At 45.6% G+C, this 17,607-nt stretch overlaps 2 protein-coding genes and 1 pseudogene across 2 annotated transcripts; all 3 read right to left on the bottom strand.

The window, feature by feature from the left end:
* Positions 1–6,290: 6,290 nt before the first annotated feature.
* Positions 6,291–8,982, bottom strand: LOC118498560 (melanoma-associated antigen B5-like). The gene is made up of 2 exons (XM_036016851.1): positions 8,857–8,982; positions 6,291–7,190 (listed from the first exon to the last, which is right to left on the bottom strand). The coding sequence occupies exons 1-2, from the start codon at positions 8,980–8,982 to the stop codon at positions 6,291–6,293; spliced, it is 1,026 nt and encodes a 341-aa protein (XP_035872744.1).
* A 3,197-nt stretch (positions 8,983–12,179) lies between these two features.
* Positions 12,180–15,467, bottom strand: LOC118498559 (annotated as a pseudogene).
* A 711-nt stretch (positions 15,468–16,178) lies between these two features.
* Positions 16,179–17,186, bottom strand: LOC114505598 (melanoma-associated antigen B1-like). The gene has a single exon (XM_028523423.2). The coding sequence runs from the start codon at positions 17,184–17,186 to the stop codon at positions 16,179–16,181; it is 1,008 nt and encodes a 335-aa protein (XP_028379224.2).
* Positions 17,187–17,607: the final 421 nt, after the last annotated feature.

Genomic DNA, 17,607 nt, shown 5'->3' with positions numbered 1-17,607 from the left:
TTTATTTTTAGAGAGAAGGAAGAAGGGAGAAAGAGAGGGAGAGAAACATCAATGTGTGGTTGCCTCTTGTGACCCCACTGCCTGGGACCTGGCCTGCAACCCAGGCATGTGCTCTGACTGGGAATTGAACTGGCGACCCTTTGGTTCACAGGCTGACCCTCAGTCCACAGAGCCACACCAGCAGGGCTCAAGTTTACAGGAAATTTGAGCAGGAAGTATAGAGAGTTCCCATATCCTCTCATCCCACACTCACAGAGTTTCTCCTATTGTGAACATGTCCTCTTGGCATTAGTGTAGTGTATTTGTTACCATTAAACAGCCGATATTGGTACATTATTATTAATTAAAGTGCACAGCTTGGATTAAGGTCTATTCTTGGCGTTTTGTATTCTGTGGATTGTGCCACATGTATATTGACATGTATCCATCAAGCAGAGTAGTTTTGCTGCACGAAAACCCTCATGTTGCTTGTTCATCCCTCCACCTATGCCTGTGAACTCTTAACCTTTTATATTGTCTCCATAGTTTAGCCTCTTTAAGAACGTCATATTGTTGAAATTATGTGTATACACCATTTTCAGATTGGCTAATGTGCATGTAGGGGTCCTCCGTGTCTTTTTGTGGTTCGATAGTGCATTTCTACTTTCTGTTTAACAATATTGCATTGTGAATAGGCACCACAGTTTAATTATCCATTCATCTACTGATGAACATGTTAGTTGCTTCCTAGATTTTGCAGTTATGAAAAAAGCTGCTGCCACCTTTGTGTGTAGGCTTTTGCATGGGCATAAAGTTTCATCTCCTTTGGGTAGATACCAAAGAGTGCTGCATATATGGTGGGAATATGTTTACTTCTGTGAGATTCTCCTAAACTGTCTTCCCATGTGGCTGTACCATTCCACATTCCCACCAGCACTAAATGAGTATTCTTGTTGCTCCGCCTCTTCTCCAGCATTTGCTCTTGTCAGTGTTTTAGACTTTAGCCATTTTTAATAGATGTGCACTGATGTCTTTTTCTTTTAATTTGCAACTTCCTAATGATACGATGTTAAGCATCCATTCACGTGCTTCTTTGCAGAAATTGGGTATCATTTCTTCCTAGAGATTTGACCAAATTCACCAGCAAGCCCATGCAGAAATGCTATTTTTATTTTGGGAAGATTCATGAATTATTGATTCAACTTCTGTATGGTGGTTACTCTGATCTTTTATCTATTTTCTCTTGTATAAGTGATGGCCAATTGTGTTTTTCAAAATATTGGTCCATTTCATGTAATATATCAGAATTTGGGGCATAAAGGTGTTTTGTGAGGGTTTTTTTTATTATTATCATTATTGCTTAATGCCCCTGAAATCATTGGCAGTGGCTTCCATTTATTTTTGATATTAGTAATTTCTGTCTTCTCTCTTTACTCAGTTTACTTGGCTAGAAGTTTACCAATTTTATTGATTTTTTCAAATAATTAGCTTTTGCTTTTATTGGTTTCCTCTGTTGATATTTTCATTGTTGTAGATTTCTGCTTGAATACTTATTACTTCTTTTCTTCTGCCTACTTAGGATTTAATTTGGTATTCTTTCTCCAGTTTTTTAAGATGTTCGAGTATTGTTCTAATATATACATTCAATACTATAAATGTCCCTTCAAGCATTGGTTTTGCTGCACCCAACAAATTTTTACAAGTGTGTTTCATTTCATTAGGGTCAGAATATTATTTTAACTTTTCCTCTTGGTGTTCTTCTTTGAGCCATGTGTTATTAGATGTATATTGTTTAACCTCCAAGTACTTTGAGATTTTACTAAAATTTTTCTGTTATTGATTTCTACTTTGATTCTGTGGTTGTCTTAGAGCTTACTTTATGCAATTTCTATTATTTAAATTGGATGATGTGTGTTTTATGGCATTGAATGTTGTCCATCTTGATGTGTTTTATGTGAGCTTGAGAAAATGTGTTTCCTGCTGTTTTGTTTTCTGAGAATGTCTTTTAAAGTCAGGTATTCTGAAGATGCTGCTCAGTTCAACAGTATCCCTACTGGGTTCCTGATAGCTGGATCTGTGAATGACTGAGAGAGTTGTGTTGAAGACTCCACTGTAATAGAGGGTTTGTCTCATCTGTGCTTTCCTCGGGTATTTTGACACTGTGTTTTTTGGAGCATACATATCAAGGATTGTTATATCTTCCTGGAGAATTGTGTCTTTTAGGATTATAGACTGCACCTCTTCATCACTTCTAGTTTTTCTGGATCTGATTTCTGCTTTGTGTGAAATAAATATTGCTACTCCAGCTTCCCTTTCATTTGCATTAGAATGGCATATACTTTTCCACCCCCTTTCTTTCTTACATTTATGGTGAGTTTGTTGAAAAGGATGTACAACATGGTCTTTTTTATCTCTTCTGACAAGTTCTGTCTTTTCATGTGTGTATTTTAGACTACTGATGTGTAGTCTAAAGTAATCAAAGTATATCAAAGTAATCATTGATATACTTCGGTTATTACCTACCATACTTGTTATTGTTTTCTATTTGTTACCTTTATTCTTTCTTTTATTTTTTGTGTGTCCCTCTCTTTTGCTACCTTCTCTGGTTTTTATTAAGCAATTTATATGATTCTATCTTCTCTCCACTTTAGCATATCAATGACACTACTTTCCTTACATTTTTTACTAGATGCCCTAGAGTTTACAGTATACATTTAAGTGTGTTAAAAAAAATACGAAGATGTTTCCCTCCAGCTTCTATGTTCTTCGGGCCCAGCTAATCATCAAACTAGCACAGTTTAACAGGAAAATCAAAATTTGTATACATGCACATGGGGAATTCACATAAGCGTGAAAATTCCAAACACCATGAGACAACATTGAGTATATAAGACATTTTTTGATACAGAAGAAAAGGTGAGGAATGGGGTCTTGGATTTCAGAAGTTAGAATATGTGATTTACAGGTCATTGAGGAAGAGGGGAACTCACATGGCAGGAAAGTCCTTGTTAGACAACTGGAAAACAAAGGGACACATGGTGTCTAGCTAGCAGACATCTTTCTAAAGTCCTCCGGCATATAATACATAATTCAAATGAGGCTGAGTCAGAGCAAAGTTTCACTTCCCATAGCAAGTTTCTCTGTCTGAATCTCTTGGGCAGATAAAGGGGGAGGGTAAAAGTTTCTTTCAGAGTCATGTTTCTTAATAAACAGCTTAAAATCAGTAAGCCAAAAAGGCAGCGTCGGGATAGCAAAACTTTGGTCCCTTCACAATATACATTTACAGCTAATTCAAGTCCACTTTCAGATAACACACTGCTGATTCAAAGGTAATGCCAGTTCTTCCCTCCTGCTTCTTACAATATCGTTGTCATTTACTTTGTCACTGCTCTTATTCTGAACTCTGTTATCTATTAGGTCAAATAAGAAAATAAAATGTTTTCTTTTATCTCCATTTATTCCTTCTCTAACTCTCTTCCTGTCTACATGTAGATCTGAGTTTCTGACTTTACCACTTTCTTTCTCTCTGAAGAACTTTATTTACTCTTTCTTTCAAGGTATTTCTGTTGGTAAATTATCTCACTGTTTGTTTGTCTGAGAAAGGCCTTTATTCTTTTTCACTTTAAAGTATGATTTCCCAAAGTATAGAATTTCAGGCTGTTGGTATTTTTTTCTTTTTCTTTCAACAATTTAAACCTTTAAGTCAACTCTCTTCTCGCATGCATGGTTTGTGAGGAGTAAATGAATGAAATTTTTATACTGTTTTTCTATCAGTAAGGTACTCTTCACTGGCCCCTTTGAAAAGCATATGTATAAAAGCTTTTAAATAAAAAAAGATATTCTGAATTAGACAAGTATTTTTTCTTTTTTGAAGATATTTGTTTATTTATTTATGTATTTATTTATTTTTAGAGCGGGGAAAGAAGGGAGAAAAGAGAGAGGAAAACCTCAATGTGTTGTTGCCTCTCTTGCACCCTGTACTGAGGACCTGCTCCACAACCCAGGCATGTGCCCTGACTCGTAATCGACCCAGCGACTCTTGGTTCACAGGTCAGCACTCAGTCCACTGAGCCACATCAGCCAAGGCAAATATTTTTATTTAATATTTCCCACCACCTGACAGGTTTTGTTGTTGTTGTTGTTGTTCAGAAAGTTAAGCTATGGCAGTTGGGTTTTTTTATCCTTTCAAGGTAAAGAAAAAAATAACATATATACAAGATGTTTCTGTGCAATTCAGACCAAAATACTTTATGCTAATGTTTCAAGAACTATATTTATTATTAATGAGTTTCTGCTTTGGCACAAACAAAAATGAAATGCTAAAAATTGCATTACTTTTTTATTAGTTTTCTATGTTTTGGATAAGATATTTCTAGGTGTAGGTTTTCTGGCATTTATACTGCCTGGCATTCTCTAAACTTCTTGGATCTTTGGTTTAGAGTTTGTCATTAATTTTGAAAAATTCTCAGTCATACTATTTCATGTATTTCTACTCTTACACAATCAATGTAATTTGTTTCTGCCAATACTAGTTGCGTACAGTCCATCACATAAAGATTGAATCCAGTTATGTCAGGGAGAATTTGCTTCATAGATATCCCCAGGTTTTGAGCTTGGACAACAAACATGCAAACCACATGGCAAGACGACTAGCAAATATTGCCCAATATTTTAAACATGGAGGTAAATACTGTTATTCTGATCCTACATGACACCCCCCACCCCAACTCACTTGGAATTTTATTAAACCCAGGAGATGTCATATAATATGTAATATTCTTGGAAAAACACTGAATGGACCAAAAATTGTCCCTAGCCAATTAAACAAAGTTAAAACTATACATTAGAGCACCTGCCTTTAATTCAAGTTAAGAGTTGCCTTCCCAAGGTGGATGCACCTCATGCTTCCAGAATTGATGTCAACATACAAGTCCTTCCATCCCGTCTGGTTGGCCTTCCATTTCAGACACCTCTGTTTACATTCATTATGCCCTCAACAAAAGCAAACCCTCATTTCGTTTTTGCCAAATTCACTCAAGATAACCTGATTCAAATGCTCTTTTAAGAGAGCAGGCACTAGCTTTTTCAACTCAGGGTAAAGAGGGTCAGAACAGAAACTTCTTGTCATGTCACCTCAAGGCAATATCACCCTTGTTTCTTACAAACTCCCTGGAAATGATGCACATAGAACACCTAGTTTGCACATTGTGTTCATCTGCACTGGGACAACACCAAAGGGTATCTTCCTTTCCTGACTCAGGAGGATATTTCTCTCCAGTTTACCCACAGGCGCCAAGTAGTAGCAGTGGTTTCCCATTATATGTTAAATGCTGGTGTCCCTGCCACCCCCAATTCATATGTTGAAGCTCTAATCCCCAGTGTGATGATACTTGGAGTCAGGGTGTAGGAAGATACTGAGGTTTAGTTGATGCCATGACAATAAGGTGGCCATCATGCGATTAGTGTTCTGGAAGCACAAGAGATGAGAACTCTCTCACTACCCTGTCAGGGCACAGGGAAAAGGAGGCCATCTGTAAGCAAGGAAAGGCCTCTCACCAGGGGAATTCACTGGGGCTGTTGATTTGCAATTCCCAGGCTTCGTGACTACGGAAAATGTAGTTTAAACTACCCAGTCTATGGTATTTGGTTAGAGCAGCCACAGCAAAGTAACACACACTCTGTCTCCCAACTCTGAAGCATACATTGGAGGGGCTGGCCTCTACTTACCACTGCCACAACCACCACTGGCCCATCACATAGGGTCAATGAAAATCGCATCTGACTAAGGACTTGCAGTTTCCTAAAGTCCAAAACTGCCTTGCTCCAGAAATTTCTACTTAACTGCTCTCATAAGGAACACCCTCTTCTTCACCCATTCTTTTGAGTTCACCTCTAGGTCCGAACAGGTTCTTCAGCATCTTACACATATATGAGTACAACTTGCAGGTGATAAAGTTACATGAAAGAGGTAAGACTTCCATTAGCATCCCCAGAACTAACACTGAGACTTCCCAAGAGCAGATACTCGGTGTGTGGTGGATAAAAGAGCCAGAAAACACAAGACCTAATTTCTTAAGATTTAATTCTCTTAAGTCTTGAACAAATTAACAACATCAAATATAACATATTTAAGTTTACAAAACTGGAAACTGACAGGAACAATGAAAACTAAGACTGATCATGTTTTTTTTTTTCCCCCTGTTCTATTACCCCGAAAATTTCACTTTGGCACCCTTTTACAATTCCAATAATACTGTCCCTTTTGTGATATTATATATTCTGGTCTGAAAGACAAAAAGCCTCAGACTCCTCTAGGGGTGGCCCTGGAAGGTGCGCTGACTTTGGCAATAGCGGCAGCCCCGGCTGCTACATCTCTGGCTCGGCCCCTGGGCTCTGTCTGCCTCATCTCGCAAAGCTTCTTCATAACTGTGTGGATAGGCACTGGGAAGGGTACCATTGGCCTTTGCCCAAAACTCCAGCACTTTCATCTTGCTGGTTTCAAGATGTGCTTGTGGGCCCCACAGGAACTCATAGCGTGGAGGATCACTGTCATGCACCTGGCGGTACTCCAGGTACTTGAGCCTCACAAAATCTTTGGTGATGAGCTTCCTGGGCTCCCCAAAGACAGAGTGCCTCCTCCCAGCATACACTTGCGTCACATTCAGTTGTCTCCAGATCTCTTCCTCAGAGATACAGTTGCCATGTATGAAGATCATGGCCAGGATATTCATCAGGAGACCGGTCTTGGGTAACCCCTTGCCAGGACGCACCCTCCCGTTATTGGGGAGTTTTAGCTTGCTGACAAGGGCATATGAGTCACTTGGAGAGTCGGCTTCACGCAACTCTAATGCGAAGATAGCTTCAAAGTGTTCAGAGGCACTCTTGAGCATCTCAGCAAATTGGGTGAGGTAATCGTCCCCAACAATATGCAGCATGTCTCCCTTCAAAATTGGTGCTTTCATTTTATACCTGTACAGAATATACAGCTCCAAATTCAAAATCTTGTTGTTGAAAATATCCACCTCTGAGGACTCAGTGCAGAGTGAGGCCTCAGAGAAGTCTTCCACATCCTCCTCATGGCTGTTGGAAGCTTTGTCACATCCAGGGCAAGGAGCACCTGCAGAAGGACTGATGGGACTTGGTGCTCTTTGAGGCCCCTGGGAAGCGCTACATGACCCAGCAACAGGCAGACTCTGGGCATCACATTCACTCTGAGGAGCAGAGGAGGGAGCAGACACTTCTGCTGCTGCTACTGCTGCTGCTGCTGCTGCTGCTGCAGAGCTCTCAGCATTGCCACAACTCTGAGGCTCACCTCGGGCCTGTTGGCGTTTCTTTCTGGCCCGGAGCTTACTTTTCTGACCTCGAGGCATGAGGACACTAGTCAGGGACAGCAGGCAGGAGTATGGCCAGGAAGTCAGGAGATGTGGTCACCTGGGGGACAAAGAATGAGATGGTGTGAGTGCCATCAGTGGGGAGAAGGACGCTACCTTGGTTTTCACCAAGGCCGCCTCTCCAGGTTTCCTTGAGGGCAGTGTTCTAGGAATGCACAGAGCAGCTGCTGCGGTCCCACGGTCCCCTGAGAACTCTGTGCAGGCAGTCAGAGAGAACCTGCCTGCCTGCCAGACCTGCCTGCCAGACCTGCCTGCCTAGGGAGTACTGGGGTGACAGTGGAGGGGACTGCCAGTGGGACTGGGTGGGTGTTCCAGGATGTGAGGGTCTTCCCAGTTCACCATTAGAATCATCCTGTCAACTATTGGCAAGTCCTGGGCCCGCTCTATTCTGTCACAATGAAGTGGACCCTTCACACTGAAGCTACCACGGTCCTGAGACCCCAGGGGAGGCAGTGGAAAGGTTCCTTAGCACCTATGCCCGTCAGGGGGCACCCAACTGAGACATATGTGGAGGCCTCTGCTTCATGGGCCGCTTGGTCCTCAGTTTTCATGCAGGGTGCTCACATGATCTCCAAGCACTACCTGGTTATACCTCCGTTCTGCAGATGGTGGCTACACCCTCACACTAAAGATCTCTTCTCTTTAGATTAGATGTCAATCAGTGAGGGCGAGCCTCAGCCTGGCAGGCCTGTCCTGAGCCTTCAGGCTCTGAATGCACAGGTGAGGCTCAGAATTTCGTCATCTCATTCAATGGCACGTAGTCCCTTCAATCTTTCTTTTCACATTGGCCATAGCCTGGCCTCCTCTTTCCTGCCTGGATTTTCTGAGACCGCCCCCTCCACCAGGAGGGCAAGGAGGACCTCAACTGCCCATGCTCTCCAAGGCTGTGAATAGGGGCTCCCTTGATCCCTCGCTGTGGGTGTTCCGGCAGATATCATGGGCCAGGGGACCCCTCGACTCCAGGGAAGCCCTGCAAACCCCTCTACTGCGGAGGGTAAACTGTCCTTTCCGAAGGAAACATCTCACTCCCTCCGCCCGGCAGCCCCCACCCCCCACCCTCCCTCCGAGGACACCAAAGACCACGAGGAGTGTCCGTCATCTTGTCCCAGAAAAAAAAAGGTATCCCCGTCTGCCTGGTGGGTGGGTTTCCCTAGGTCCTCTGACTCCTGCTGCAGTTGGGATGCTTTCCTAACTAGAGTCCCAACCTCCACAGCCGCCGCGGGAGACACAAGCAGGTCCTTCCCAGGAATTTCTGCCAAGTTTCCTAGTCTTGACCCTTGTTAGAGTCTTCTTTGCCTGTCCCTTTTGAAATGAGCCCCCACTCACAGCAAGGTCCACCCCTTCCTGACACTCGGGCTGGAATTCTTGAGCCCTGGAATGCTTGGCCCAAGCTCTCCTAGGCCTGAGGCCCGGGGCATGGCCACAGCAGAGAGCTGGCTCCGCTCTGGGGGCCCCGGTTCCCTCATTCTTCATTCAGCCTCCTCACCTTGACTGCAGACAGAGGCTGGGCCTCCTCTCTCACCTGCCGTGGGCCGCCGCCCCGGGAAAATCTCCCACCTCCTAAGATGTCGTAAGAGGAAGCGTGCGCAGCTTTCCAGGGCACCAACGACATGGCCTCTCAAGGCTCACTGATGGGCGGAATCTCTTGCGCCCCCTCTGTTCTGGGGTGGAGGGACCCTCAGTCTCAGCCAGGGTTCTCAATGACACCCCGCCCAGGGCCTTGCGGGCTTCCCTGGGCCACAGCCCTGACCACAGGGTACTCACTTCCCAGAGGAGTTCTGAGCCAAAGTCACCCCACAGCCTAGATCTCAGAGCAGATGAGGGCAAGTGTTCGCACGACCCTCTGTAAGGTCACGCCGTTCATCTTGGTCCACCGCTGGGCTCACGTCTCTTTAGTGAAAGACTTCCTGGGAAATGCCACACCCCTGCAAACTCTTCAATGATCTCCCCACTGCAAGTCTTGCAGAGAATAGCTCTGTGTCCCGGCAGTGACGTGAGATGGGGAAGCGAAACGACCACGCAGAAAGAGGAATCTGGATAGATGATGGGCTCTCAGAGAAAAACAAAAGCAAAGAAACAAACCAAGCAAAGAACCCATGCACATGTACCCCTTCTTTTTACGACCCAGACTTGGCCGTTTAGGTAACTTTTGTGGGCTAAAAGACTTACTGACAGTAGGGAACAAGCTGAGCCAGATAATTTTGGAAGGTTCCATCTTACATGACCACATATTTACCAGATATTTTACCTTTTTCCATTATTCACATTTCTTATTATTTTGCTATTCACATGGCTCTAGGTATGCACTCCAATCTGTAGGTTGGCCACACTTTTCAAAAAAAAAAAAAATGCCTGAGGTGTACTTTGGGTTAGTGAGAAGAAAAGTGAAAAACGGTACACCAGGTCTGCTTCAGGGTGTTAGTGTTGGGACAGTGTATGCCCTAGATCAGTTCAGACCTGGAGTCTGGTCTAGTTCTGTCACACTAACTGCCTGGTGACTATCAGAGTGAGGCAGGATCTTCAATGGCCAGCAGAGTTTGATAAACCCTGTATTCAAAGACTTTGGGGATGTGGGCCTTGTATGTGAAGTATCCGTTAAGATGACTGTCAAATAATTGGCTATGTGGTGAATGGCAGTTATCATTTTTGCCTAGACAGTATCATCCTAGGTAGGATGTCGTTTTTTCTAAATCCAGGATATCGAAAAAATGTGATGCTGCTGGGCAAGAAAACACTGAATCAGCCAGAAACTTGCTAGATAATATAAAATAAAACAGCTATTCTTCATTACAGAATAAATTCTTTAATATGGGCTTGCTGGTTCTTTTTTCTTCCCAAAGGGATGTACCTCAGAGTTCCTTGAAATTTGTCCAGCACCAACTCTTTCAGGCCTTCCTAGAGGTCCTTCCATGCAAACCTTCTCATTTTCTTTTTTTGTTTTTTCTCTCCCACAAAATGGAACCGCCTTTTAGAATTCAGCAAATTACACTTGGAATGCCCTAATAAAAACTCTCTTTTAATGCAGGTGTATTTGACTCTACCAGTTCAAACCAGAAGGTGTCAGTTGGCACAGAGGCTCCTGTGCACCTCACCTCAAAGGAGTTCACCACGCTGAGAAGCTCCCTTCAGACAGTCTGCTAGACACCTATTTATGTACCGTGTTTTCCTGCATGGAGATAAGAGCAGAGACGCCTTCGATTCCTGCTTTGGGAGGCTGGTCTGTATCCTTCAAAAGTTCATGCTGATGTCATAAGATCCGGTACCTCTGAATGTGCCTGTTCTTGGAGATAAGGTCTTTCAAAAGATGGTAAAGTTAAAATACAACCATCAGGGTGGGCCGCCATTCCATCTGAGTGGGTGCCTAATAGGAAGAGTTTAGGGCACACAGGAAGACACCAGGCATACGCTCACAGAAAGGGACAGCCATGTGAAGAGGGTAGCCATCTACCAGCCAAGGAGAGAGGCCTCTGAGTGAACCAACCCAGCCGGATCCTTGACTGTGGGCTTCCAGCCTGCAGAACTGTGAGACAATAAATCGTTTCAGCCCCCCAGGGTGCGGTATTATATTAGGGCAGCCTGAGGTAATGAATACCCTGCCCCAGGTAGGGATATACTTCTGGATTATCTGCCACCCTAAATAAATTTATACCAGCATGTTCAATGGCCTCCTATTTACCCCGTGAGGTGACGAAGGATTTTCCACAGTGTGCTTATGTGGTGTCCAAACACACAACACTGGACCCTGCACCGGTGAGCTACACAGCCACTTACCCATCACCTATACTCGCAGGATGGGGGAGGAGGACACCACATGCCCCAAAGTGGCACCGAGGGGTGCACTCAGGAACAGTGAATGAACAGGGCCTGTGGGAGGCAGTGTTTGTAGTGTCAAGAGGATGAGGTGACCCTTAGTTGCCATGGCAGTATGGAATCAGATCTTTTGCAAAGCTCGGAGGCTGGGAAGGATCACACCTTTGCCACTGAGGCATAAGCAAGATGTGGGCCTTGCCCCTTCCTAAAGATAGTGGTTTGGTAGGAGTCTTCATCTGCAAGTGACGAGTATGGAGGAGAACTTGCAATTATGTGGGATGAGGCCCTGCTGGTTTCACCACCTGTCCAGGCACCACGTAATATTGGGTTTTAGTGTTAGACCTTTCCACCACCGTGCAGTTTTCCATTCAAGTATTTTCTTTCTCAACTGAGACATCTCATCAGAGGGTCTGGCCTCTGCTCCCCAGCCACACAGCCTCATCTACTCCACCACATATCTTCATTCCAAATGACATCTCAAGGACCGACTTGCCACATCCCCAAGCTGAAACTTCTCCAACTCAGAGAATTTACACCCCAGTGCTTCCAACGAGAACTCCTCCCGAATCACCCACCGTTTCCCCCCGCCCCTGTAAGTATAGAAGATGCCTCACAATCCTCCTTGCATGATTGTAGCTCCTGCCTAGCAAAGCTCTATGAGCAGACACTGGGTCTTTATCTTAGCCTTCCCAGTGCCAGCCCAGAGCCTCTCAAACACCAGGCGCTCAATTACGAATGGGAAATTGAAGAGAAAGGGTGCAAGAGCTTGATCTTGTGAGGATTTACTATCTCCTACATTCTTTAATGAGCTAAGCATGTCCAGGTGGTAAACAAATTACACAAAACAAAAGACTGAAAGGAGAAACAATAATCAGGTTGATGATGTTATATATTTTTTCTGTTCCATTATCCCGAAAATTTTACTATGGGGTTCTTTCACATTTCCACAAAATTCCCTTTTATGATGTCACAGGTATTTTTTATGACTATTAACTGCCATCAGATTTTTCTAGGAGTGTAGATGATGATGGTTGTGGCCGGGGGACAATTCCTGCCTAGGGTACTACTGCCAGCCCTGGCTGCACCTCTGGCTTGTGCTCTTTCTTCCTCCTCTCTCAAAGCTTGTTCCTAGTGTGATGAGAAGGCACACGGAACTGTACTGCTGAGCTTAGCCAGAATTTCCAGGATTTTCATCTTGGTCGTTTCGGCATAAGCTCCAGGGCCCCAGAGGAACTCCTAGCATAGTGGATCACTCTCAGGCACCTGGTGGTACTCCAGGTACTTGAGCCTCGCTAAATCTTTGGTGATGAGCTTTCTAGGTTCCCCATAAATGAAGTGCTTCTTCCCACCATATACCGCATGGTATTCAGGAATTCCCAGATCTCCTCCTCTGCCATGTGGTTCCCGTTGGGGAAAGTTAGGCCCAAGAAACTCATTAGGAGACCGGTCTGGGGTAACCCCCCTCCATGCTGCACTCCCCCATTATTGAAGAGTTTCACTTTGCTGACAAGGGCATAGGAGGGTTGGGTTGAGTCCATTCCCTTCAATTCCACTGCAAAAAGAGCCTTCATAATGTCAGAGCCTCAATGATGTCACAGCAAATTGGCTGTGGTGCTTTTCATTGACCATCTTTAGCATGTCTCCTTTCAGAATGGGTCGTTTGATTTCGTACGTCTATAGAAGCAGACACTGTAACACTCTCACACTCACATTCAAGGAATCTCCACATGAGCACTTACAAAGTGAATCCTCAGAGGAACATGAGAGTTCCTCATCGGGGCTGTTCACAGCCCCTGTGTAAACAGCACCCAAAAAGGTGCTGGTGGTATTTAGAGATGTCCAAGATGCCCGGGAAGTGCCAGTTGCCTCAGTAGCCGATGAGCTCAGAGACCGGCAGTCTCTGAATATGAGGAGTCTTTTATTGCACATTCAGGGGCATCATTCAACTGTTGGCATGTCATGGCACTCACAAGAAACAGGGGAACAGGTCCTCAGCCTATCTGCCCTGTCCAGGTACCCCGAGTGCAGACTGCTCAGTGGGAATTATCTGTACTAGTCTCTGTGGGATACTCAGTCCTCATTAAGGGTCCTTATTTGCCTTCACGCTAGGTCTTGTGTTCCCATCTCTTCAGCTGAGTAGTGGCCGCAGTTTCAAAGGATTTATGTGACTTACCATAGACAAAATAAAACTAAGTGTCGGGGGAGCATCAGTTTGGTAGCCATGTGGTAAGTCATCAATGGCTGAAACCAGGGCTAAGTAAGGTTCAATTTTTGTTTCGGGGTGGATGGACTCTCAGTCCTTGATTTGTCCCTTGATTTTCCATGTTGAATAATTCCTCTGTGGCCCAGAGGCCGGCCCCTCCTACTAAGGCCACCCCACCCTGACACCCCTAGAAAGAAGTGAGGATCCCCTCCTATGACCATACATCTCCTTGGGTTCCTCAGGCCAAGTAAAATGACTTCGATGGTGTATTCATTGTGGTGGGTGTGTGGTTCCCTCAGTCCTCCTGGTACTCACCTTGGCCTCTGGAAAGCCTAGAAACCTCCCACTCCTGGCCTCAGGCAATAGCCCTTACCCTATGACCCTCACCCTCTGGTGACCTCAAAGGAGGCAGTATGTCTCATCATGTCAACAATGCCCAGGTATCCCAGGGCAGCCAGGGAGAGTGGATTACTGTGTGGCCCTCTCAGTTCTGGGATTGTAGGTTCCCTAAGTCCACACTCAGGGTCTTCACCCTTGAGTGCTGGAAGAGCCTGGGACTCTTTTCTTCACTTACTTGAAGTCCCCAAATTCAGACCAAGGCCCTCATATCTCTGTCACACTTTTTACACAGCCAGTCTGACTGTCCTGCCCAGGGAATCCCAGTGGTGATGGCTTAGGCAGTCTCCATGTCACTGCATGATTCTAGGATCTGCATTCCCCCACCTGTCATTCAGGGCTCCACCTTTCTTTCTGGAAGGACCTGGGATGCCTCCTTTTGCTGTCCTAGTTCTCTCAGCACTTGAACACAGTCTCTCCCATTCTTTATTTGGCCCTCCCATGTATTTGTCATTTTATTGCTTATTCTTTGGCCTATCATTCCATATCAATATTGTGAATATAAAGTCTAGGTCTTTAAAACCTGAAATACACTTTGGAGCATTAGTACAAAAACGAATTAAGTGACATGAGTTGTGATCAGACTCGGTGGAGTGGTTCAGTAGGGACTCTAGAGGAATTCAGAGCCAGGATCGAGTCCAGCTCTGTCACTGTTCAGGATAGAATGTCAGACTCTTCCGAGCATTTTTTCCACCAAGTGAGTGAGTCTGGTAGTCTGTTGAGAAGGACTATGGGCATTCATTCGTGTTCAAGTTAAACCACCTGGCACAGTGTTAGGCTATGTTTGGTCCTTTTAATGCATGGCCGTTATTACTAAGATGATTTTTGACTCTGGATAATAAAAGCCTTCCCTCACAGAATATTATTTCTGTCCTCTATGGGAGAGTATGCAACTGTATACAATAAGGACATCGCATTAGCCTAAGTGTTGCTAAGCAAGTAGAATGAAGTGGGGTTTCCCCATCAGAGCAACAGTTATTAACATGTGTGGGATGGTCTTCTCTAGAGGGGTGCAACTCAGAGTTCTTATGTCTCAGGACTACAGACTTCTCTCCAAGGTGCCTTCTCACACCAACCACCCCCCATTTTATTAATTCCATCATCACTGGAAATAGAGCCAGCCTTAGAATTTGGCTAATTACATGCAAAGTCCTTAAGCAAAATGCCGTTTTCATGAAGTGAGCTCTGCCTCTCTCCAGCCGTAAGAAGAGACACTTCTCCGGTGGCTTCTTGGCATCTCACTTCAAGGGACTATCACCCTTATAACTCAGAAACACTCTGGACACATTCAGCCAAAACCACCTAGTTCATGCACTGTATTCACCTGCTCTGGGGCAAGTACAAAGGACCCCTTTCCGTGTGGCCCCAGCTGGAGATCCTTCTGTCCTTCTGTGGTTTTCCCTCACCCCAAACCAATGTTTAGGATCTGTTTCCCATCCCAGGCTTAATCTCTCAACCTGAGACCCAGCATGTGGGGGATTGGCCCATACTGTGCACTCAACAGCATCGTGAAGCCATTCATGCAGCCCAAGTGAACATTACCCGTCTCCCCAACCCCAGGGACTGGCAGTTTCCCAAGGCCCGACACTGCCTTGATCACATGATGGGCAATGATGTGCTGTCTTCAGCAGCCCGCTTCTCCTCACCGCTTCCATTTCATTGTCATTTACTCGTTTCTCACAATGCATGCCACCATCCTTCCTATGAGACCAACGCTGCTGCAAGAATCTAACTTCTATGGGCAGCAGCTTGGTCTGCTTTTCTTACCATAGCCAGAACCATTAGAGGGTTCCAAAGAACAGTTGGTCAATTAATGCTAGAGGGGAAAACACAAGACAGGAGCAAGAAACCAAATTTATTACAATTTAATTTCTCATGCAGTTTGAAGAATTAAGCAAATCCAGGTATATGCCATTTAATTTTACAAGGAAAGATCAAAGAGAATAAAGCAAACTAAGAATTGACCAGCCCTTACTTTTGTTTCACCATTGTGTGAGCTCCAGTATTTTCCTGTAAGATTTTGCACATTTGCACACAAAATGCTATCCTATTCTGCATTAATTTGCTCTGTAGCAAAAAGAAGTGTAGAAGGCTTTTGTATCGGTTTGCACAAAACAAAACTCTTGATCTTAAAGCTCAGCTGTAATAAATGCGGCATCCAAGACATTAATACTCTTAGATTCTTAAGCAAAGAAACTTTCCATGAGGAAGAACATTTGAAAATACACATACACCTAAAAAGCACTCATCTACAGAAGACAAAGGAACCAAACAGGGTAAATATTTTGTGCCCTACAGAGTCCACTACGCTTTACTAACTAGAAGGTTGATTGACTGCTCTCTGCAAACTCAAGGTGACACGCCTGCCCCACACCTCCCTAGATGTGCGAGGAGCTTGTCTACTTGGCCCTGCAAGGGGCACTGCCCTTCTCAAAAGTGGCAACCATGGCTACAGCTGTGAGCCATGCTCTGTCTTCCTCATGTCTCAGTGCTTCTCTGTACAGGCTGGGGAAGGCAGTGGGGACGGTTCCATTGATCTTGGCCCAAAGCTCCAGAGCTTCCATCTTCTTGACCTCAACGTGGGCTCTTGGGCCCCACAGAAACACGTAGCGTGGAGGATCGCTGCCGGGCACCTGGTGGTACTCCAGGTAATTTTGCTCCACCAGCTCATTGGTGATGAACTCCCTGGGCTCCCCGACGATGACGTGCGTCTTCCCAGGGTGGACCCCCAACACATCGAGGAACTCCCAGATCTCCTCCTCAGTGGCTTGGTCACCCTTCACGAAGATCACCCCCAGGACAGCGCGGAGGAGCCCGGTTTTGGGCACCACCTCTTCGCTGCCCAGGTCTCCCTCAATCGGCAGGCCCAGGTTGTTGACAAAGGCATAGGTGTGACTGTTGGGGTTGACTGGCTTCAGCTCAAGGCCAAAGAGCAGCTCCAGGTGCTCACAGGCTCTCCGGAGGATCTCGGGGTATTGCTCCTTGTACTTTCTGTTGACGATCCTCAGCAGTGCGGCCTGTGTGATGGGCTCCTTCCTTTTAAGCTTCTCCAGCAGGAACTGCACCAGCCTGCACACCTTCCTGTTGAGAGGATCTCTGCGAGCCCTCCGTTTGACGAGTGCAGCCCTGGAGGCTCTTGTACTTTTCTCCACTTGGCTCTTGGCAGCTTCATTAAATCTTGAGCATGACACACCTTCTTCAGGAGAGCTAGTGGCCGAGGCTCCCTGAGGCTCCTGGGATGGACCAGGAGCAGGGGAGCTTGTGGGAGACTCCCCAGAAAGACGAGAGGCGGGGGACTCTTCAACCTCTGCTGCAGTGGCCTGAGCACCCTGGAGATTCTGAGACTCACTTCGAGGCTGCAGGCGTTTCTCACGGGCAAGGAGCTTACTCTTCTGCCCCCGAGGCATGATGACAATGGTCAGGGCCAGCAGGCACCACTGTGCGCAAGAAAGTAGGTGATGTCTGCACCTGAGGGAGGGAGAGTGAGTTGGCGTGTGCCCCTCCACCTTGGGTTGAACCAAGGCCGCCCCTGCAGGGCCTGAGGGCAGCCAGTGCTCAGGGAACCCCCAGGGCTCCTGTCCTGTTCAGCCTGTCCCCCGAGGGCTCTACAAGGGGAGTTAGCCTGAGCCTTAGGCCAGAGCCATAGAGTCCTCCCTGGGTGCTTCTTGGGTGAGTACAGGGGCTGGCAGGGGTCATATGTGTCCTTGGCTTTGGGGTGCTTTCAGGTTACATTCATGGTCATCGAGTTAATTATTTGCAAGACCCAAGTCCCACTCCCAGCTGTTGCTAGGAATTTGACACTTCACACCTCTGCCATGCCACAAGAAT

Source organism: Phyllostomus discolor, chromosome X (assembly GCF_004126475.2).
Source record: "Phyllostomus discolor isolate MPI-MPIP mPhyDis1 chromosome X, mPhyDis1.pri.v3, whole genome shotgun sequence".
Lineage (NCBI taxonomy): Eukaryota > Metazoa > Chordata > Mammalia > Chiroptera > Phyllostomidae > Phyllostomus > Phyllostomus discolor.
Note: the sequence above shows the minus strand (reverse complement) of the source record. Positions and strands in the feature narration are given on the sequence as shown.